The 24,429-nt window shown below is 36.4% G+C and overlaps 1 protein-coding gene across 1 annotated transcript in view; it reads left to right on the top strand.

Annotated features, from left to right (window-relative positions):
* The window catches only part of Gat (sodium- and chloride-dependent GABA transporter), a 70,162-nt gene extending 52,104 nt beyond the window's left edge, over nucleotides 1-18,058 (top strand). Inside the window, exons 3-13 of the mRNA XM_089233754.1 lie at nucleotides 3,301-3,550; nucleotides 3,800-3,932; nucleotides 4,322-4,456; nucleotides 6,577-6,680; nucleotides 7,665-7,789; nucleotides 9,509-9,621; nucleotides 12,545-12,676; nucleotides 14,593-14,695; nucleotides 15,296-15,396; nucleotides 15,852-16,019; nucleotides 17,120-18,058. Coding sequence (XP_089089880.1) covers nucleotides 3,301-3,550; nucleotides 3,800-3,932; nucleotides 4,322-4,456; nucleotides 6,577-6,680; nucleotides 7,665-7,789; nucleotides 9,509-9,621; nucleotides 12,545-12,676; nucleotides 14,593-14,695; nucleotides 15,296-15,396; nucleotides 15,852-16,019; nucleotides 17,120-17,218 — 1,463 coding nt within the window. The 3' untranslated portion in view covers nucleotides 17,219-18,058. The remainder of the gene's footprint in view (nucleotides 1-3,300; nucleotides 3,551-3,799; nucleotides 3,933-4,321; nucleotides 4,457-6,576; nucleotides 6,681-7,664; nucleotides 7,790-9,508; nucleotides 9,622-12,544; nucleotides 12,677-14,592; nucleotides 14,696-15,295; nucleotides 15,397-15,851; nucleotides 16,020-17,119) is intronic.
* Nucleotides 18,059-24,429: the final 6,371 nt, after the last annotated feature.

Here is a 24,429-nt window from a genome sequence, read left to right as displayed (position 1 = left end):
TTTTGGAGACCATACCTACAGAGGGACATAGACTTGGTTGAAGGGGTGCAGAGAAGAGCTACGCGGGTCCTTATTGGCCCTCAGGGCTTGAGTTATGCTTACACAAAATATGGCCCCCGCTCTGTCCCTTGAGGGATATAAGCAGGATACCTTGCGGCTGGGCCATGCTGGAAAAAAAGAAAAAGCCCCGCCAGCCACCAAGACCACGGGCTGAACGCCGGCCGGCATTGCGCTTCCGGACCTCGGGCTTTAGTTATGCAAACACCAAACATGGACCCCGCTCTGTCCCTTGTGGAATATAAGCAGGTCACCTTACGGCTGAACCATGCTGGAAAAAGGAAAGCCCCGTCAGCCACTAAGAACACCGGCCGAACGCCGGCCGGCATCGCACCACCGGACCTCCGACACACGAAAAGGACCAGCAAGAACACCCCGGCGGCCCAAGGTCCCACCGGACCAACAGCAGAACGACAACATCGGTCACTTCCCGTCCATCGGATCAACGGAGAAGAACCATACGTCCGCTCCTCATCCAGCGGTACATATAAAACCATTATCATGATTGCACTCAATCCCTAGTAGCTGGTCAAGTGACCAGTCTAATCCTAGTCTGGAACCTCTCCACATCTAGCAGTTGCATCGTCCACCTAAAATGATTACTAAAAAGAGCACAGCACGGCGTAGAATAACAAATGTTGGGGAGATTCAGGAGGGGGAATTAACAACAATCAGTAAAACGAACTTTGCCAAACATCACAGTTCTGAATAGCGGGACCGCGATAACATCAATATATATATGTATACATATTTCAATTTCCATAATAGGTTTCCTGTAGTACATGGAAATCAAAGTTCAATCCTGTATGCAAATCAATATGTTTACATTGGGTGAACACAGGTGTCGGGAAGATATGATCGAAGTGTTCAAAATTTTCAACGGGATGGATAGGATGGACATGAATTATTAGTACGCCGTCAATCGATTGCTTTTACAAGGGGACACCAGTATCGATTCGTAAGGGACAATGCGAGTTTATCGTGTCGCAGGGAATTTTTCTCTAATAGGGCTGTTAATAAATGGAATAGCTTACCCCGGAAGTAGTAAATTCTAACACAATTGACACGTTTAAAAAGAAATACCATAAACATGTTGGGGTAAATCGAGAAGCTATCCATACTTGAATAAGACAACCATAAGTATTCTTTATGGGCATTGTATAATATTTTATCATGTATATATATATATATATATATATTGTATTTAATTGAATTTTTAATTGGGTTGCTGTATTTTTGAAATATATGGCATCCATATTTGTTATGGGCATCTTTTTTCTCAGCCACCTCGTTGGGCATTTTGCCTGTTGTGGCGTTGTATTTGTATTTGAGATTTCATTATTGGTGTTAAAGGAAAACAACTACAACTTTGATATGCGGATTATGGGATGACATTTTTCTCAAAGTAGTGAAATTTTTATTCGTCTGGTTATACGCTGCCGGGAGTTATAGGCAAAAAGTATGGTACATCGTATATTACTGAGATATTCTGAATATAACTAATATCTTCTGATCAACTTTTCATTTGATCATTATTTTTTATCCATTTTTTTCAGTTTTCTTTGTTAATACGACGATCTTTTTTATATGAACCAAGAGCTATAGTTTAGATCTAATTTAAAGCAGCTACGCAAATATATTCCTGAACACGGATTTGAACTTGGACTTGAATAAAAACCAGACGTTATACTGAACACTTCGATCTCTAATCATAGCCATGACGTTATAATGCCGTTATTGAACAACTTAATTCACCCAACTAATATATTTCACTACTTTCGGGAAAAATACGTGAAAGACACTCAGCACATCTTTTAATTATTTTCAAAATGAGTAGAGCATATTAAATGTACTCTATCAATCAACTTTTATTAATTATTAATAATATGATTAATGATGATTATTCATTTTAAATAATATAATTCAATTCATCATTGTTTAGATCAGAATATTCCAACGTTTTATTTCGCGCGGAACCCATGATCGTTACGAGACTGTTCCACGGAACCCACACGTGAATATTTCTATAATATAGACATTTTATTGCACTTTTTAAATGAAAAAATTTGGAGTTTTTAATACTGCGGAACACCAGGAAAGCTCTCGCGGAACCCCGAAGTTCCGTGGAACACCAGTTGGAAACCTATGGTTTAGACCACCAATGATATAACAAGAAGCTTCCTGTGTTTTTCACTTATTTTGTTTTTCTCCGCCCTTTGTCTTTTTTTATATCTATAGAATATAATGCTTTGTTATAATGCCGTTAGTTAATGTGTCGAGCATATATTTAGCAGGAAAGACCATTCATTCAACAATGACAAAACTTTGCTGACGTAAGTAACATCCAAATTTCCCAAAGAAGACATCATCACTATCTTCAGCAGGAAATCCTCCCCCACGCAATTAAAATACCAATTTCCTTCTCTTTGCAGCCATCATCACATATGCCATAACACTCGTTCAACATTTTCCAAACAAACGGCCTTTTAAAGGGTGGCAAAAGCTAACTCCTCAATCATAAACCTGAGCCGAAACTGACTGTTAAAAAAAAAATTTTTGACTGATTTGTGTTCATTTTATGTCAAAATGCCCTTTAAAAAGAAAAAAAAATTAATTATTTAATTAATTAACTAATTTGGGTCGATAGCTTTACTAAGGATATTTGAGTTGGATACCATTACGCATATCTCAATTCTTAACTTGAAAAAATAATCGTTTAAACCATTTAAAATCAAATAAAATTCAGTTTCCTGTTTTGCCCCTGTAAAAGTGTTTATTGCATTACACTCTTATATACTACACAGAAAATAGTAACACCGACAAATTCATTAAAGCTTTCGGTGTTCAGATAGCACAAAATATCGATGTTGTAGACGCCCTCGGCAAAATAAAAACAGGTAACGCGTTTAAAAATATGTTGAAGTAAATTTTGGAAGGAATGTAATGAAATACCGTTGTGTGTATGTATATAGTACAGTTTCAAAATTTCTTCAAAAAATATCGTTATACGAGTAGAGGAATTTATAGAAGTGAAACATATATCTTTGTTTCGATAGGAGTTGAACATTAGAGTACAAGTGATTCGAAACAAGATTTTTAAAAAATATCGTTGTAAAGGTATTTATCGTTGAAGCAAGTATCGATGTAGCAAGATTTTACTGTAATACCACATAATATGTCTGAGTTTATGATCTAAGAGTTTTATATAAACTACAGTGTTTCATGTATTATTTTTTGAAACAGGAGTTGGTTATGCTGCCGCAGTGATGGCATTTTGGTTGAACACTTATTATATAGTTGTGTTATCTTGGGCATTGTACTACATATTTAACTCGCTAAGGTGGGACGTACTATGGAGAACATGTGACAACTGGTGGAATACACCATTCTGCCATTCTGAGTATGAAAATCCAACCAATTGCACAACAGACTCATGTGTATTGAATGCTACTCTGCCACCAAACTACAAAAGTCCAGTGAAGGAATATTGGGAGTGAGTATGAAAAAGAGTGTTCAATGATATTCGATGCTAAAATGCAGTGAATATTTTAGAAGTAGAAATTCAGTAAACAAAATAAAACTCGAATTGTCAAAACAACCCGATGAAACCCCAAACCGGTCTCATTTTTACATTGCCCATAATTCTGCTGGGACTCACAAAGTGCAATATAAAAGTGAATTATGCTTTTGAAATGCTAAAAATTTACTATAAAGTCGCATTGTTGTTTTTACTTTTTTAAAGACGAAATGTTCTGCAAATAACACCAGGTCTTGGTGAACCCGGTGATGTACGCTGGCCTCTTGCTGGTACTTTGGCTTTGGCGTGGATTCTATGCTACTTCTGTATCTGGAAAGGAGTAAAATGGACAGGAAAGGTATAAAAATCTATAATCACATTTGTGGCAGGTGTTTGATTCAGACATTTATTAAAGGCAGACTCAGTTCACGAATGTACGAGTGCATATTTCATTTAGTTCATGTTCCATATCTTACATGTTGTACGCCAACTAAGCTGGGCATTTTACCGTAACGTAGATTTTACAGAGTTTTTCAAGAGAAATTTCAAATGTAAATTTAGTATGAGGTACTTTGATACCCTCATAAAACTGTGAAACGTGGATGCACATTAAATCGACTTTGTACACCGGAAATTAAAAATAATGATTTTTACATTTTTATTGGATTTGGTTTCATATGTATTAAGTTTATGAGAGAGCATAAATATTTGAAATATTTTTGAAGATTATTATTTTTCCTCTCTCAGGTCGTGTATTTCACTGCACTTTTCCCATACTTATTGCTGTTCATTTTGCTCATAAGAGGACTTACCCTGCCAGGCGCTGGAGACGGTATACGCTTCTATATCATGCCAGACATGAACAAGTTGGCTGACTCTCAGGTGATTAATTTACCAAAAAAAATATCAAAAAGCGAGTCTGAAAATTTCTTATTTTAAAGTTTTTGAAGTTGGTTAAACCTGAGCAGTATAGTAGTTAATACGTTCTACTGTACGTTTGTATCGTATTTAATGTAACAGTAGTGGACTCTTTATTTATATGAAGGTCGGTGATTGCATCTCTCTTTTTACATTGTTCATAAGCTTCTATAAAAAGTAATGTCGGTGATTATACTTTTATTCGTCCATAAAATCTAAGCGTGAAATCCCAACTGTATGAAATTTCTACGGTAAATTATATATATATATATTATTTTCAGCTATCATTATATATTATTATTATTTTCAGCTCTTTATCTTATCTTTACATCTAATCAATAAACGGAAGTTTTTTGCAATGTACTATTTTACTTTGTTTTTTTATAAATTTATGTAGTCAATAGAAATCATGATATCATGTTAACTAGCACTTTCGCGATTATTTGTCAAATTTTCAAAATTTTAAGTTAAGGGTCCTGATAAGCTAAAGGTTTTGCTTACTAATAGTTCTGTTCTGTAAAATTCATGAGCCATCAAAAGAGCCAACATTATCAATCTTGATTCTTTATCGCAGCAGAGATCGCATCTTCTGAGACGAAGAAAAAGTGACAGGCGGCTTTCATTGTTCTGTTCTATATCGAACAAAAGAACGATGTTCACCTATATCCCTCATTCTACTTTTCTTATGTGACTTTGCATTGTCGTTCAAATTTCGCATTAAATTGGTCGCTTTTATATGCCTGGATTTTCTGTGCTTTCTTATTTTGACCGAATTTGAAATCGAAACTATTTTTCATGCTAACGATCTACACAATGATTAATTACTCTGCGTGTACAAACTTCTGTGAAGAGTATGTGACTCAAAGACAAATCGGAATTACATGGCAATGCAGGTCAGAAATGCTTTCCTGACGCGGTAAGTGGCATTCTACGGGCGAAAGAGTTTCGGGGGTTTGCTCCCGCTCGGGGGGAGAGCTCCTGGAAACCTCAAGCTGGCTCATCCGCCATATTTGTGTGACGTGTGACATCAGTATTATCACTACAGTCAAACATTTTCTTTCTTTCAAACCGAGCACAACTCAAGTCTATCGCCATGGACAATTTACAACCTAGTGAGTTGTGCCAGAAGTGTGTGTGTGTACCTAACACTCTGAGTGCGTATCTGGTGTTGTGTCTAATTTTTCGGTTCTGCCATCTATTGTATATTTCAGTAGTGAGTGAAGTGTAATGATTTAATATTTGTGGGTCTGTTGCACTCTGTGGTGAGACTTTTTAACGGGGATATCGGCTTTCATTCATGCCTCGAAGTTGGGAACCACAGAAAATCTACTTCAGCCGACCACCATTGTTGCGCCAGTGGGGTTCGAACCAAGGACCTCATGATGCGAGTTCGTCACTATTACCACTCGACCACCACAGCGGCAGTCAATGGCTGTTCTCTATTCCGTTTTTTTTTAACGACTAGACGTCGCTGTGGAGAGAAAACTGGTTTTGCCCCTCCAAGATGGAGGACAATGAGTCCGCTCGGTATATTCCAGGCACCTAGACATGGAATTAGGGGGTTTTCTCTTCCCACCCCAGGAATGCGAAAAAAATGAAATATTATATAAAATAACATGATTAAGTGTATTGTTCTATCCTTTTGGTCTCCTTCCGAAATACCAATTGTCACCTCCCAAAAAACATTTCTGACTACAGCACTGCCTATCTTGCATTTTTTTTTCATAAGATATGGAACTTCTTCAACGTGAGTGGGATATGGTGAATTGGCAGGTAGCCTGACAATCTTCGTAGGTTCAGCATATAGGAGTGCAGATTTGCAAAGACTTTGTTGATACCGATTTTTTACCCTGGAACAGTGGTTCTCAGAGTGTGCTCCGCGGGTTCTTGAGACACCACCAACCATTGTCAGGGGTGCCATGGTCAGCTGTCCTTATTAATGTGTACCTATCCAATCCCATGAAACGGTTCTTCTTTAGACTATTCTGGGTAGTCACTGGCACATGCCCACTAGGGCAAGGGAGCCGTGGAAGACAAAGGTTTGAGAACCACTACCATAAATGATAAAATATTGTCTTTTATAGGTATGGATAGACGCTGCAACTCAAATTTTCTTTTCATATGGACTGGGTCTTGGATCGTTGATCGCTCTTGGAAGCTACAATAAGTACAGTAACAATGTTTATAGGTGAGGACAACTGAGTGTATAACTTATTTATTTTTGATCATGATGAATAGTAAATAATGTAGTATGTAAACACTGTCACACTCTGTTAGCGAATTGCGACTTTTCCGTGAAAGGTATAGACCTCCACTGATTTTGAGTCTAGTTCACACAACTTTGTAGTTAATTCAAAAGTCATCGTTCCCTGTTGTGGAAGACGTGGAACACATCATTTGTCTCCAACCACTCCGTGAGTTTCCAAGTATCATGATGGGAAACATTGTCATCACATCGCGTCATAGCCACTCAACGACCATCGCAACGCTTTGTTCTAATTAGACAGTTGGATTTCCTCGGTTCATAGCGGTTTCGGGTCTGTCGTTGACTGTCCGCCGAAACTTCGGAAAAAGGGAGGGCTCCCTGTCGGAAAGTACGGTCCCTGCGAAGCCGCAGCATTCTCTAAGGGATGGCACCGTAGAATGCTGCACTGACTCGTGCTCGACTCACATCCACCAGAGCAGACGGTCTCGCGCCTCCGGTACGGTGCCGAACCTGCTTCGACACTTGCTGCACCTGCCGACTTGCCAGATCTGAAAACCAATCCTTCTCCTGAAATTAAGAATTCATCTTGCCGACTTCTCTTAACTACAATGTCCCATCAACTAATAGGCTGCAAGTTCTTCGATGTTAATTATTTGCTTTAGCCCCGTAACAAATGTAAACTTTGCATACATCTAGGTTCATCATCGTGATTTTTTTCATTTTCTGCTTAATTTATGGAAAACGATGCAGACGTTGAATGTCATTATAGTAGGCCAATTTTATTTTCTCACATAATACTTGAAATACATATTCACTTTTCACTTATGTGTTTTCATCAATGTGACACATAATGAACAAAATTTTCTATCTAGATAATGAGATATTTTTCATTTTTTTCACACACACTCATATCTTTTATTGTTTTGGCACGTTCAATTAAATTCAAAATAAATTAAATTTTTTCAGAGATTCCTTGATTGTGTCATGCATTAACAGTGGTACCTCAATGTTTGCTGGATTTGTCATCTTCTCGGTCGTGGGTTTCATGGCACATGAACAGAACAAGCCAGTTAGTGAAGTTGCAGCTTCAGGTAATATACTATCTTCATCGATCTTACTTATTCAGCTAGTTCAGTGTACCTTCATAACATTGGAAAATAACTAGCGACAGTGCCACGACAGGTATGTTGTGTTTCCTTATATATACCCCAGTACTTCTTCCCGAAATCTGTATATCACAGCTAAAACTATTATCTAGGTAAGTACTTGATAATTTTCTGCCAAAAATCGTCATCGTCATATCATATCTTTTCTTTCAAACAGATGAAATGTGAATATGGCAATACATTTTTTCGCCATCTCTTTGCTGTCATTATCAATTTACCTGCGATGTCATCGAAGTATTTTTTGTCTATTTTGTTATTTCGTTTATATAATATGTTTATACTGCTCATTAGTATTGCTGTTTTGTGAAGTGTCGTTAAATTTATGCAATAAAAACGCTTTTTCTCAGTTTTTAATCCAGATGTATTTTTAAGTATATCTGTTCAAAAGAATGCTTCGTCACGTACAAAATTTATCAAAGCTGGATAATTTTTCCGATATGTGTCATGTATAGTTCTATAAAGGTCTCCAGCTTGACCTTTTCGGGATAGAGGGTTTATTTTGTTTGGGGTTGCTAATACATAAATGTCTTCGCGTAAACTAGTTTTTGTCCCCAAGTTGTTTCCTCCGTATCCTCAGTTTCATTCGTCCCTTGCGGGCTGGACCTTGGCTCAAATTTTAATTATAATCTTGTCTGGCAATTTCGTTCTGCCCTGGCGCTACAAACCAATCGCAAAGTATGTAAAACAAACGCAGAAAAGGCCAAGTCTGAAAAAAAAATTTCAAGAATTTCTTGAAAGATTTTAAGAAAAAATAGAATCTTCCAATTTCACGTGACGTGGTGTGTGATTCAATTCTTGTTCTTGGAAGACCAAGAACGTGAACTTTTTTTTCCTTTCTAAGCTTGTCTGTTGGTGCTTAAAGTCAAACCACGTTATATTTAACTGGGATGCTTCACAAGGGCCTACCATGTTACACCCATGAGGAAACTAATAATGTCATGTGCATCTACTGCCATGCATGTTATGTGTTAAGTAGGTGCTGCCATCTTTTTTCTGAATCGGAAGTGGCAAATTGGTAAAGAATTGAAATACCTGATTGTATGTATTTTTCTGTTGCGTGTGTATCTGAATTCTCATTTTTTCTTTTAACCGCACACCAATTCCATCATATCGCCATACAGCACTTTTTTACCATAAAATTTTGGGTGGAGTTCTTTCTCTCTGGAGAAAGTGATGTGATACTTCAGTCCTCGTGTTAAACACTGACGGTACATTCACGAGAGAATATTGATAACGTACCATTTATCGGTGTTCACCTCATTTCCGATAGGGAAAGAAATTTTCTTTGTCCATTCCCGGGATCGAACCTGTGGATCTGACCCAGGCCTCCTGATTTCTCACTGTTGTAACACGGACAAATTTGATAACAAATGATGCATTCGATAAATTGTAAATTGAAAGAATAAATTCAGCCAACTTTGCAACGTTGGTTTGCGAAATTTTCAAAATCTATTTCATTCACCAACGATCTTCTGCATGGCATATCAACATCAGTGAAACTGCTTATAGTCAATAGTAATCGTAAGCTTTCATGCAGTATCTGTCAGAAAATAGCTTTTTGTGAATCGTAAAGAAAGTTATGTCTGAGAAGATAATGATAATTTGAGACTTACTAAATATTTTTCTTGCTTTCTTTCCGTTTAGGCCCTGGACTTGCATTCTTAGCGTATCCTTCAGCTGTTCTAAAATTACCTGTATCTCCACTTTGGGCTGTGCTGTTTTTCCTCATGATTTTAATGTTAGGACTTGACAGCCAGGTAATTTAAACTCATTTTTATTTAGAGTGAAATTTTACTTTCTTTTTTTAAAGAAATTTAGGTGTAAAATACGAAGACATTTTAACTGCATTTTTATTTGTTTTTCAAAGTTTAAAGTACGAAATTTTCTGATTGCACGCGAGAGTCCCTCAATGAAGTTTCCTAGGTTCCATACTTTTTTTGCTTTTTATCGATAATTAAAATAAAAGTATCGAAGAGATTTTTAGTAATTCGAAGATGACATAAACTAATGGGTGTAGCCGGGAATGCTGGTGATAAGGAATCACTTCTGACCAACTTGGATACGATCACAGCATGCACAAATGATGACTTTCATTGTGAGAAATGCATGGGCAGGACCGTTACTAAGTGAGGTAGGCGGGATTCATGCTCCCGGGAGCCGGAACGGTGGGGGACACAGAAATTTTCACATTATCTTTTCTTCAATGGCTCGTTCAACATGATGGGAGTGTAAAAATGCATGTTCGCTTCGTCTGACCAAATATCTACCTGCCAGTGTTTGCCAATCCGTATTTAAATGCTTATATATATATAATTCACGCATCAAAATTCAATTTTATTCCTCCAAATTTGGTTCACTAGTGAAAATACTCCTTGTAGTAGGTAAATATTGCACTTTAAATTGTAGGTAATTTTTTCAACCATTTAAGGGGCAAGGACCCCCATTAAGTGGCAAGCCCGGATATTTTATAAAGTTAATTTCTCAATGAAAACTTTTCTCTATGCCCCTTAGTTTGCACCTGCTGAAAATCGAAAGAAAGCTTGCTTCATATTAAATAAGATATGACATTTGTTTGTTTTTTTGAAGGAGGGTTTAGTGATTTTTCTAATTGTCACTTGAAGGATTAATAGAGTTATATTTCTGGGTTTTTCATTAAAAAAATACCCTCTTTTTACAATCTACTCCCCTAAAATTTTATATAGGAGTGAAATTCTGCTTTCACGCATTTTGGCAGCCCCTTGTGATGTTGAAGAAAAGGTTAAAGAGTGAAATTTGCGCCCCCCACTGGTCCGGCGCCCGGGTCGCTAGACCCGTGTGCTTCCTCTTCCCCGCAGCTGCGAACCTGATAATCCGCGTATACAAATTTTATTGTATAAAATTTTATTGTACAAATTTTATAAATTAAATCGTAAGGAATGGAACGGGTTGTTGGTCAAGTTTTTATACATTAATTTTTCTCTTCACATCTGTACGCCTTCTTTAAAAATACATCACAAATTAATTTTAAAAATGTTATTTACATTTTAAATCTTTTTCCCCCCAGGAAAAAAGCGGATGATGTGCAGCAGAATATAATCCTCACCAAAAAATATCTATGCTTTTTTAACCTATAATCCACGGAATTATAAGCAAGAAAATACTATAGTTGTGGTCCTGTGCATGGTTTCTCGCTTTACTTAGAATAACTCGCATTTTTCACTTACGAGTTGAATGGTAACATTACTCCAAATATAATTAATTCTGCAAAAAAAAATTAGTTGGATTAAAACATTGTATCAAAAGGACACTGATAGTATTCTATTTTTCTAATATCTCTAGCTTCTCTCAAAAGCAAAAGTGTGTTTTCAATTTTTCGCAATTCTGAAAATGAATGAAACTCAAACGTCTCATATTACTTGAGCTATGAGAATTTTTTTGTATCTATTTTATGATAAAAATGAGATAGCATCGTTAGTTTCAAACCAAAAAAAAAAAGTTCGCCTGCCATTGTGGAAAAGACATTTTAGCCAACAAATCCGAAAAAGACACACATCACGAACAAACATTTTTTTTTCTTACAACTATGTCGACTATGATCACAGAAAAATGATGTGACGAGTTCCCTTATTTCAATGCAGCTGTATAAAGGTTCTTTTCTTCTGGGATGTTGAAATTGATTCTCAAACCTCTTTACAATGACAAATGAGACGTTCCGTTCCAGAAAGATGATCTCCTAAACGATCGGCATTGAAAATCCAATTTACAGAATGGGGAACGCTTTTATTCGCAAAGGGCTACCATATTTCAAAGAAGCTTGTTCTAGCGACATGTTATCACATAGGGTATAGAGTCCTCAATTTTAATACTGTATTCGGGTGTACAACAGACAGGATTCTCACCTTCTTAGCATGCGCTAAGAGGCCATTTAAGTATAACGTCAGCAGATTTTAGCCATTTCTGACCCCCCTTCCCCCCCCCCGTCAGCAAAAGTCAACAAAACTCTAACCCCCCTCCCCTTCCTCATTGTTAGCAAAACTCTTCGTCAGCTCTGGCTCCACCTCCTACTGAACATCGGGTTCAGAAGCACACGCGGGGGTACATGGGTACATAGGTGGATCGTGTCTCCCCCCCCCCTTCCCCACAAGACGATCAAAAATTTATTTTGATAAAAAAAATATTTTTCAAAAAATTAAAATATCGATAGGCAATACCTTTATATATGTTGTTTTAATCAATTTATGTTACTTTCAATCTTATTTGAAGGCTAATAACTAAAATATTTCTCTAAGAAATTCATTGTTCCCCACTCCCCTAAGCCTTCTATGCCCCCATCCAAAAGTCGATGTTGTGTACACCCCTGATTGAGATTGCCCTTCGAGAGTATACATAGTGAGTCTGACCACCACTGTCTGACACTCTGTAGTGAAGGTTTCGACAGCTGGCTGATGTGAAGATGAATCCAAGAACATGGGCGGGAATACGGGGGAGGCACATACAGGCATACCTCCAACGTCAAAGGTGCAGTCGACTAGTCTAATGTATATGTGTATATATAGATTGACACCGTAAACTACATGTAGAAATATTTGATATACTGTAGTATCTCTTATTCAAAGCCTATACTTATGCACAGAAATTTCCGATTGTAGATTAATTTCGGTTTATCTCTCAATAGCAGATTTTCATTTCTTCATCTTTTAGTTTTGCACAATGGAAGGCTTCATAACTGCAGTTGTGGATGAGTGGCCACGACTCCTTCGACCCCACAAAGAATTATTTATTGCTGTTGTCTGTGTCATCTCATACGTGATGGGCCTTTGTTTTGTCACTCAGGTAATCTCGTTCATGTTTTTTGTGTGTTTTGTTTGTGATAAAAAAAACAATTGAGTTCGCATTCAAAATGGTATAGCGAAATTGCATCAATGCAATTAATTTACTACGCCATGAGTTTAGGGGATCATTCTAGCTTTTCACTGAGATCTGCTTTTCGGTATCAAACTCAATTTATTTAAGCTAAATCTTACTCAAATGTAAAAAAAAATTATGATTTTCAACCTCGTTAAAATCTTCTCTAAACGCAATGTTTCCACAACAAAAATTTACATACTGCTATATATAGTCTGTCTGGTTGAAGCGTGATTGTCAGGATAAAAACACAATTTACATACATAATTCGAAACGATATTTTGTATTATGATGCACTTATTTCGGAAATATGTACATACATATTCACGGTGTTTCGCACAGAGGAGAGGAGGAGGCTAAGCGGGCTGTAGCCCAGGGCGGCAAGTTCGAAAAGGCAGCAGATTTTAGTAATTGGTGGTCAAAAACATTGCAACGAAGGAAAGGCGGCAAAATTTAATAGCTTGCATGCGGCAAACCATAAGTTCCGCACGCAAACACATCACATCAGCGGTCTTGCTACATTGCTAGCGTAATGTTTACGTAGAATTTTTGTTTTGATGAAAGCATATATGATTTAAAACCCTTCTGTGAGCAATCAGTTATTCGAAAAAAAAATTGGCAAGAAATCTATGAATGGTCTGGAAAGATATATTAATAGAAACTTCTTTCTTGTTATGAAGATCGCCTGTGTGCGCACTGTCAATTTAAAAAGAATAAATTCAATTTTAGTACCACATATCTCTCAGAATAGGCACATTGTGCTCCACTTTTCGCAAATATTCTTTTGGATATTATGGTGTTACGTTGACGCAAGCGTTAGTATAAATTTAAAAAATAATATATATGTATATATATACTTTTACATAATATAGTCAAAGCTCGTTTTTATGAACTCTAACGATTTTGAACAATTAGATAGTTATAATTATTCAATTAAAATCAAAAGTTCATTAAATGGGGATGACGTTCAAAGAAAGGGCATATTGGGCATATTATACCAGAAGACTAGTTCATAAAAACGTGTCGGTTCGTAAAATCGAGCGGTGAATGTGACAGGTTCACTTTAAGGCCAGTAGAGGCCCAAGCTCTGTCCCTAGTGGGATGTAAGCCATTTACCCCGAGGGGTTGGACCACTCTGGAGAGAAATGCAAAGACTATCACGAGCTGGATTCGAACCTTGACCTTCAGGTTCACAGTCCGATCCACTGTCACCTACATCACTTCAGTTAAGGTTAGGTTCACTGCTTTCAATTACCAGTTAATTGAATTGAAATTTAAATATTTGTAAATAGCATTGATAATTTTGAAAATAACCTCTTGTAAACACTATTTTGCCGAATGAAAAGAAATAGATATCAAATGAAAATTATTTGTACCATTTCGTGAGGAATAGGTGTACCTTGAGCTCACAAATATTTTTTCCTTCACTGTGCGGCACTTATTCCGAAAAATGCAGCAATTGTTTTATATGCTTTTTGTCTGGTCCATTTTATGGAACGCTGCACAATGGTTTTACAGACATGGGTATTTTGCGAGGCTGAACTGGCGCATTCGTTTATAATATATAGAAACTTAAGGTTTTGTTGTTTTACTTCTCTCAAATCGTACGTTAGTCTCATATTTTCCGTCACGCAATGCTATGAATCCAAAAACCAACTTAACTAAAACATTGCAAGATTGTCTGCTATGATGTGAACACATAATCACATATAAACACATAATTACCATATAAATGTATGTCATGAACTCAATGACCTATTCTACAAAATATTCGCATCGGACAATATAAATTTCATTGTTCTAATTGTACAATTAAAAACAATTTCGTAATTTTTTTACTTTAGGGTGGAATGTACGTATTCCAGCTTTTTGACTACTACGCAGCAAGTGGGATCTCATTGTTATTTCTCATATTTTTCGAAGTTGTATCCATCTCTTGGTCATATGGTAAGACTGGAAAACATACCTCTTATTTTCCTAAAAAAATTACTTTTACAAAATTAAGATACGAACAAAAAAAGAGGAAAAACTAATAACCCAATCTTAACAAAATCATGCCCTCCCCCGTTACGAGACCTGAAAAGTACCAGCCAAACCATTTTAGAATTATTTCACATTACATTATTTTCTTTTTTTTACATTTTGGTCGTACTAACATGAGGTTTTTATTCACCTGGAAGCTCCCGTGGTGTGCCCAAAAGAGCACATGCGTTAATACGGCCCCTCTAATACGAAAAAAAATTATTATGATTTTCAATATTTCAACAAAAAATATCTATATTCTTTTATGTTTGTTCTATTATCTAGAAATGCATAGAATTTCGAACCATCAATTTCGATCAGTCAAAGTTAAAAAAACTTCATAAGCTTGCATTTGTTCTTTCAAAGAAGAACGTTGAGTTCCTGTAGTTGCTGTACAATATCGAAATTTATTCCACATATCTGTTAATTAACATTATATGCTTTCGAATTATCAGCTGAAAGCTTTCAAAGAACAGAAACTTTTCATTTATAAACTTTTACTTTTCTGAAAACTTTATTTTTCAGGCGTTAACCGCTACTATGAAAATTTGAAAGACATGCTGGGCTATTATCCATGCTTTTGGTGGAAATTGTGCTGGGTTTTCTTCACTCCATGCGTTTGCTTCGTGAGTATCTCACTACATTGATTCAATATTTTTATCATAAAAAAAACCTACATTTTTTTTCTTTTTGTTATTGGCATGATGTTTTGGCTAAGCTAAATTTCTTCATGCAAATTATTTCGAATTCTCATATTAGTATTCAAGCATAACAAACTGAGCAGTTAATCAAAATTATTTCAGCCTCCTAACTCATTTGTCAATTTAATTGTTCCACGGCAGTTTTTTCCAGGATAATTTTAAATACCGTTTGCCGATATTTACGATGACTATTATTGCCATGTCTGGAGAAGATTGTCATTAACACAATGGGAATTTTCAATTTACTAACTTTTCAATACCTATTTCATATATTTCACAGTATATTTCAACGTTACTTTATCTTTCCATTCCTTGAAGACCTTTCTCATCGTTTAAAAAAACAGCACACGTATAACATACAATTTCCTTTATTCTTTTAGGGAGTATTCCTGTTCAGTATGATACAGTATAAACCGTTAAGTTACATTGGTTACGTATATCCATGGTGGGGACAATTCATTGGCTGGCTTCTCGGTCTATCTTCAATGTTATGCATACCAGGTTATGGACTTTACAAATATCTAACCACACCCGGGACGTTCAGTGAAGTAAGTCTAAGGCTCTTGTACAAGATTTTTAAAGTACATACTATAAAATGGTATTTATTATATGGCAACAAGGTGATGAAGTGACTTTCAGAAATTTCACAAATGAATTTTTTGTCATTTACTTTGTAATCTGTATCTATTTTTTGAGGCAAAATTTTAGGTTAAATTAAATAAAAATTTACCAGATCTTCTAATGTTTTTCGTGATATGAATATTAAAAAAATAGTCATATGTACTCAGACGGAAAAATCATTAGGGTAGTAATAACCAAATACGTGTATATGCCATGTCAAATAAGCTACATGACAAACGCTAAAACATCATTCAAATATTATTTTGGCCAAAAAATAAATAAAGCAAACAATATACTTAATATTCTCGTAAATAGACCAAAAATTCTATCATTCTTCTCAAACCCCTCATTAGTTCTTTGAAAAATACTTCATAAAACCACCGAAAATCTGAAATCAAAGTCGCGATAAACCAAAGTAAAACACTTATTAAACTCTCGGAAAGTACAAAACCAAAAAAATATTAAATTCCATTAACATGGGGCATTATAAAGTTCATTTTCTACTTTTTCACATTAAGAAATGCAAACTCTCGCCGTCTTTGTTTTAAGAAAAACTTTTAAAAAACTTTAAGGAAAAACTTTAATTTCTTCAAAAAAATTCCCGTTAATACAATTACCAAGACCAAATTAATATTAATAGCATGCATGTGTACTTTAAAAAAAATTAAAAAGAAAAATCTAGTAAGAATTAAGTAAATTTACTAGAAAAATTAAGTAAAGAAAAATCTTAAGTTAACTTCACTTACATTTTCAATATGAGTACAAGATTTAGGTTCTGTTACTTTTTCCCGTCTCTTTTTCTTGAAATAATTTCATCAGTTCAGCATTGAAATTACACTATGCCCCACATCAATAACTATAATCAAGCTATTAAAATGACTACAACGTCATCAAAAGAGTATTTAAATGCTTTTGTCTAGATTTTATTCGTAGGATCTTAACGGTACTGAGTTTTTCGAGCACGATTGCTCAATCAACTTGAGAAATAGACGATTTGCTTTAATTTTTTTTCATATATGTATTTCAGAAAATCAAAGACCTTTGCCGACCAAATATCGATATTGCAGAAGAAATTCGATGCCGGCGACTACGAGAGGAAGGGATTTCTCCATCAACGTCAGTGTGAAAATTTATAATTTTTCAATCGTTGATTACACCGTCTTCTCGAGTGCAAACGCTACATAAAGCATGACTAGAAACCGAATTTCAAGACTGAAAGATGAGTAAAGCTTGAAAATAACGGCTAACTTAGACTGGGTCAAGGACTCAAAGGAAATTGCTTATAAATGTGTTTTACATGTTCAATATTTTTTATGAGTAGGAAAAAAAATAGACTTTATTCTCTAATTGGGTAATCAGTTGATCAAATTTTTATTGTAAAATTTGTTTTTTCTCCATCTTAATGTCCTTCATTGCATATGCTGAATTACTTCGATGTTTTATTCGTCACTGTACTTGAAAACTAATCGTGGTTCTTAAATTTTCTGTATAGTACAGTTTCTGCCATAAACATGTAGATGCTTTTGTGCTATCTGTAAATGCCAGTAGATTGATGTTACGTTTTTGTTCAGTTTCCTGCTCTAACCTTAAAGAAAAATTCAAATTAAATTTATATCCGAGCAGTTGTCTCTTGTAGAGAAGAAAGAAACAATTGGTGGTCCAAAATTTTGTCAAAAATGCCATTTATATAATTTTTTTCGTTCTACAGATTTTTTTGTTCAGAAGTCGTGTAAATAAATTTAATCTAAATGTGTTTTCATTTGTCTCATTCATAACTTATACCTAATATTCATAAATATCAGTGGTTATGCATGTATATTGATTGTGCTTTAGAACTCCTTACCGTTCAACAAGAGAAAAAACATTTTTTTTAATGTTACGTCTCATATGCACAATGTTACGATTAATCTATAACATATTTTAACAGACGAATCTCTTCATAAATTGTTCTTTGTCACTAGTGCTGTCATTTTTAGCTAGAAACTTATCCGTTGTTGTTCCCTCCCCTTCGACAATGCTGAAAAGTTCAGCTTCTGGCTGGATATTAATAACCACCATTATTGTGACCGAGAATTCACTTTTTTTTTAAATTAATTCATGGAAAACTTGTGTTTCGAATAACTTTTATTTTCGCCTTGTTGAAAGACATTTGTTATCGTTTTTAGTGTTTTTCTTTACTTTCCTTTCATTCATCTCTTAAAAATACATCTTTTACTTTTTTTATAACCTATACAATTACTTCACTACCCATTTCTAAATACTTTATTGTTATCCATCCACTTCTCCATACCCATTATCATCACAAAGTCTCTATCATGTCTATGTGAACATTTTGCTTTTTTTTGTGTTGGTTAATTTTATTGTTGCTTTTTTTTATAATATATATACATATATATGCACACATATATAATTATCATGTAATTATCAATTCAAAATAAACACTTCATCTGCCTATTAAACAATGTTCAAATAAAGACCTCCAGAAAATGTGTTGAAGTTTTCTCTACGCATGCATCATTTTTACAGATGATATTAGATTACTATGAATATCGGTTGCGATACAATTAAGTCAAAGAGACCACTACAATACCTCTTCGATTATTTAGAAAAATCATCTAATAAGTTTAGTATTTAGAATTTTCAAAAATAATTAAGCTATAATATAAACTAAACACTTGATTAAGTTCAAAATATTTAAATCACATATTTCCCAAAATTTCTTAATATGCTACTAGAAAATACTGTATAGTATTCATCGAGATTATTCGTGAACGATTCTAATAATGGTGATGTACAAAATTGTCAGTATCTCATGCATCAGTTCATTCAGTTTCATGATCCAAGCAATGGACGACATCAAAGAAGTCGCACAATTGTCAGAATTTTCTCAGCCCTTAATCGTCCAAAATTTGATTTGACAGGGACATTACGTCCCATGGCCCCCTACATGGGTGCATGGGGGAGACTGGCAAGTCTCTATACTGGGGAGCACAAGAATAATACTTTTTTTACACTATAAATTTACTCTAAAGGATTTCCGTAAAAAAATCTTATCTCCTGGGTCCCGCCAAACATCGAGGCCTGCAGGAACAGCTCTTTAATGTGGGGACTGGGCATGTTTCCATGAGTGACGCTCACACTCATGGAAGCGTGCTTTCAGAAAATGTTGTCATTGTTTACGTATTGTTTCTTTTGTTCACTAACTCAAAGGTTTAAAAACTTTTTCGACCCGTGGCTCACTTGGCGTCGTCATCGTTTAGTCACGGCTTCCCGGAAAAAGCTTAAAAAGAACAACTTCAAAGTATTAAACGGGCTCACACACACACATGAATATAGCCAGTTCGCCACGATGCTACTCACAAAATTTGCCCCTCCCCCCAGTAAACGCAACTCTCAATTTGAAAACCACGGTACTAAATGCATGCGGATATTTTTAAATCCGCATGGAAAAATCTCTACGATGCAATGATTCGCTTCATGACCTCGTGACTGAATGACCTCGGTTCTGAAACGACCTCGTGACAAGAATCTCCATTATGTTGCTGATATCGGAGTAAATCCAGATATTTTTTTTCGAAATTGTACAGCAATCAGTCATTGGTAGAGATACGATACGAGGAGAACGGAAATCATAGAACAGGGTCACGCTTTTAATGAAGCGGGCTGAACGGATCTGATATAGGACTGTATACAGGGACCGACAAACTCAGAGGGTTGTCAGTAGGCATGAAGAGGAACAAAAATTGAAATGGAACATGGTGCCGCAAACCACGTTGAGAGGGTGAAAATCGCGAGAAACGCGAGAGTCCAGAAGAGACGAATGGTGGATGTCAGTTGATCGCCGAATGCGTTCGTGGGTTCGCGCACCATATCTGACATGAGCAGCGTCGTGAAACGCATGCGCTGGGGTAGGATCACGGTGTGGATCTCATAGCGCAGATTGTCGTCGCTGTGGGCGATGCAAATTAGCACTATTGTGTGGTAGTAAGCACGTGTGGCAGTTAATTGTCTGTTTCAATGAGTATGGTGATAGCTGACTGCATGAATGGGGAATACGCTGATATGCATCTGACTTACGGTCGAGCAGATTTCAATGGTCGCTTAGCACAACGGATATACCAACAGCAATATCCGATGAGGCGTTGTCCACACCATGCTACCTTCCCTACGATCAATCGACTACTACGGGAGACGGGACCTTCCACCCAGCATGGCGTGATGCAGGGAGACCGCGCAATGTACGCACTCCTCAAATGGAAGAAACCGTGCTGCAACGGTTTGCCGATTTCTCGGCGACAAGTACACGATCGGTTGCAGCTGAACTCGATGTTCAGCACACGGTGGTCTGGAATCGCGTCCGGAAATCGTTTTTACGTCGTTGTAAACTGTGCAACGACCTCAGCGGCCGCCACTTCCAACAGCTCTTGTAATAATTAATCAAATTAGTGAGTGATTTCTGCGGTGCCACTTAAAAGGTTAATGACTGCGATGGTGATTCCTGTTTGTTGTGCTTCAGCAGGGACAGCTCTGGGGCCGTGCTACCTACCCATTCGCCCCACGGGGTGTTAAAGAGGAAAGAAAATAATTGATACTAAATTTTGGAAAGAATACTTTGGCTCTAAAATTCAAACTATGAATGTATTGGATTGTATGCGACTGTTATTTAGAAAATGAGAACAAAAGGTAGAAATTTCAGAAACATATGAGGACGCTTGAAATAACAATTGAAACAATGTTTTTACTAGTCAAAAACTTTAAAACAAAGATCCAAAGTTGACTGGGTGGGGAGGGGTGGAAACTGTGGAAAGAAGGAAAATCCCTTCCACTCAACTTATTCCGCTCTATTTCCTAAATGTTAACAAATATACCAGTTTCAGAGATTTATCGCGGGTAATTCAACTATATCGTTCAAATTTGCAATTACGATATGACTATAAATAAGAATATTCATCTCATATATTTTTCATGTTAAACGATTTATTTTGTAGAAATCATTGTAATCGTCTGCAATTTACAGTAATGATTCCTTTCCCGCCATTGGGGATTTTTCAGTAATTTTAGCATTGCCTGGCAACGTTGTTTATTTTTAGCATCAGTTTGGCGATAACTAGTGATACCCGATATTTAGATTCTTAATATCTAGGGTTACCAGATGTCCCCTATTTCCCAGGACATTTCTGTATTTTCACCCAATTTAGGCCATCCAGACTTTTTTGTAAAAATATCCCGTTTTTATACGTATTTTCAACGAAACCAACTTGAATTATAATTCATTGAAATAAAGGATTAAAATTATTTAGGGTGATTATTTAAGGTGATTAATTAAGGTGATTTAAGGATTAATTAGGTGATTAAATTAAGGGTGATTATAAAAAAACTATCCCGACATATGGGCCCCTAACTATCATACCATTCACAGAAACTGAATGAAATTTTGGCATAAGGTATTTTGATGTATGCGCTCAAGAATGATATGGAAAACAACAGTGTCACTCTAACAGTTACGGTTACAGTGAGGAAATTTCGGCAATATCAAATGGCAACACCAAGTTTTTTGTATTGGAATGCGATCTCCATTGTGAAAAACCCTAAATTGCGTTCGAACGGCAACTGTAGCATGAAAATCACCGGCGGTAGATAGGCTAAAAGTGAGGACAACCAATAAGGACAGAGAAGCAGCATAAAATAAAGCATTTTATTGTGTTTCACAAATTTTCCACATGACCTTGTGGAGGACTAATCAGGCTGGGATCTCAGCCGAAGAAACGGTGTGACGAATGAAACGAACATTAATGCTCTGGTGCACGGCAAAGTCCTTTTTACTTTTTCCTTGCCTAGCTCCGGGGATTTTCGTGCTACAGGTGCCATTCCAACGCTATTTAGTGTTTTTCAGTATGGAGATCGCATTCCAATACAAAAAACTTGGTGTTGCCATTTGATATTTTCGAAATTTTCTCACTGTAACCGTAACTGTTAGAGTGACACTGTTGTTTTCCATATCATTCTTGAGCGCATACCTCAAAATACCTTATGCCAAAATTTCATTCAGTTTCTGTGAATGGTATGATAGTTAGGGGCCCATATGTCGGGATAGTTTTTTTATAATCACCCCGTATATATATTGCATTATTTCAGCTACATTATGGATGTGAAAAAAATGTAATTATCCATGGCATTGCTATTTTATAGTAAATTTCTAACTAACAGTTCTAGATTGCTCAACTAGGGTTTCCAAATGTCAGACATTTCGAAGCCTTCGGAAATCTTGAACAGGCAATCGTATTCCCCGAAATCACTTATTTACCGTGAAACCCTGTTTACTTCCTTCGTTTATGTGACCTTTTCTTCGGTCCAGAATTACTCTTCATTTTTTAAAGTTAAAATATTTCATTTTTCGCCTCACAACTTCAATTACACGACACGAATAACAAATTTTATAATTCATTTATTATTATTATTAATACATGCAGTAAACGTAAAAGGTTTGAAAATACTTGCGTTAAAAGGTGAATTAGGCAGTTCTGTCTAATATACCCGACACTACTGGTGACGGCACTGCCATCAGGTCCGAGACCGTCCATCCCTTTGGGAAAGAATACAAACCATCACAAGATGGTTACTCTGGACGACCATTGGTTATTTCTGTCTGCTACCAGGTCATAAATTTCACTGTAGTTTGGCCAGGCTCCGAAAAACACATACAATTAAAACTAATAAGTTAGAGTTACTTTCCTCTTTCCGTCCCATGAAAATATGTTTACTGCACGTATCATGTGTACGAGTAAAAATAATTAATTGGATTTGCGAAGAGAAGAAAAATGATAAATTTTCTCATATTTATCACTTTCCAACTTTAGAATTGTGGATAATCGATGGTAAAAGTGAAATATATACCTATATAAATGCAGTAAAATTTAATCACTTTCTCTATCGAGACGATTGGTGATCATGCATAACCACCTGTGGTTCACTTTCACACACACACACAGAGCAGGTTTTTTTGCCCCGCTTGCAACGTGAGGGTGCGTTAGCCGCAGCGCCGTCTTAACGCATGGACTCACCCGGGCACATTCCGAGGGCCTCAAGAAAAGAGGGCCCTCAGAAAAACGAGAAGTAGTAGAATTTTTGAAAATTTGTCAGTTAGGGTCTCAGAAAAATCAGACGGCCCAGCCAACACCTTGTATAGCAGAAAGCATCCGCGCGAAGCTTTGACGTCAGTGAAGTCCCCATTTCACGTGTAGCCATTTGATATAGCAGTCCGACGTATATGCGAAATCTATCTTTTTTTTTTTTTTTGTAGTACAGACGAATACCGTTACAGCGAAAATCTCGTTTAAACGAACACTTTTCTAATCCCCAAATAAGTTGACATAGAAACAATGCTAGGTAACCTGGAATTCCTTTATAACGAAATTACGCTATAACTAAGTGATTCTTCTGGTTTCTTGGCGTTCGTTATAACGGGATTCGACTGTATATCCGTATGGTCGACTTCAGTGACGTCACGAGCTTCGCGCGGAGGCTTTTTGCTACCCCCGAGCAAAGATTATAGTGCTATTTTGCTTTCACTCATAGTTAGCAAAACGGTTGGCAGATAGCAGCACTACACATAACAAGCATTACACAGAAACAAACTTTACGTCATGTTTCACTACACGTACACGCACATTCCACCATGTACCAATTCGTTAGAGGTTCCGCAGAGGAATACAGACGAGGTGCATGCGTGGTTTAGTAGTAGTATTAGTGTTATTTTGCAGGAAAAAAACGTAACCCCCCCCCAGAGGGAAAAAAAAATCTGAGCCGCCCCCCCCCCGAGAAAATTCTGCGTACGCCTATGATACCACACTATAAATATGTAGAACCCCTTAATACACGTATATGAAGTCGTCTTAAGGCGCGTATACACTAGCGAGCAGATCATGCAATGAAAGCATTCGCAATTGCTTGTTCAGTAATTTGTACGGTGTTGCGAACGATTCTTGAGCTGTTTTCACTGGACCCACCTGGAATCGGTTTTTTCAACGAACGCAAAGGAAAGAAAGGAACACAAAGGAAGTTTGTGTACCCACGAGCAGATTAGAACCGCCGCAGGGGGTCGTGCGTTGCAAGATTGGCTCGCTAGTGTGTACGTACCTTTAGAAATATGTACCTTCAGAGTGGTGTTGATTTATCTCGAGGAAATATAGTCAGTTTCCTAATGTCCTGTATTAGTATTTTTTCGAGGACATATGGTCAGTTAGTAGAAGATGGCTAGTTATATTTTCACCGATAGCAGAACGGGTCTCAAGTGAACGATCTCATGCAAACATCTTTGTTATTTTTTTTTGTTTACTT

Source organism: Pholcus phalangioides, unplaced genomic scaffold (assembly GCF_987345545.1).
Source record: "Pholcus phalangioides strain wild (caught in Gottingen) unplaced genomic scaffold, Ppha-v1.0 ptg000007l_1, whole genome shotgun sequence".
Taxonomy (NCBI): Eukaryota; Metazoa; Arthropoda; class Arachnida; order Araneae; family Pholcidae; genus Pholcus; species Pholcus phalangioides.
The sequence above is the reverse complement of the archived record's forward strand: the minus strand, read 5'-3'. Positions and strand labels throughout refer to the sequence as shown.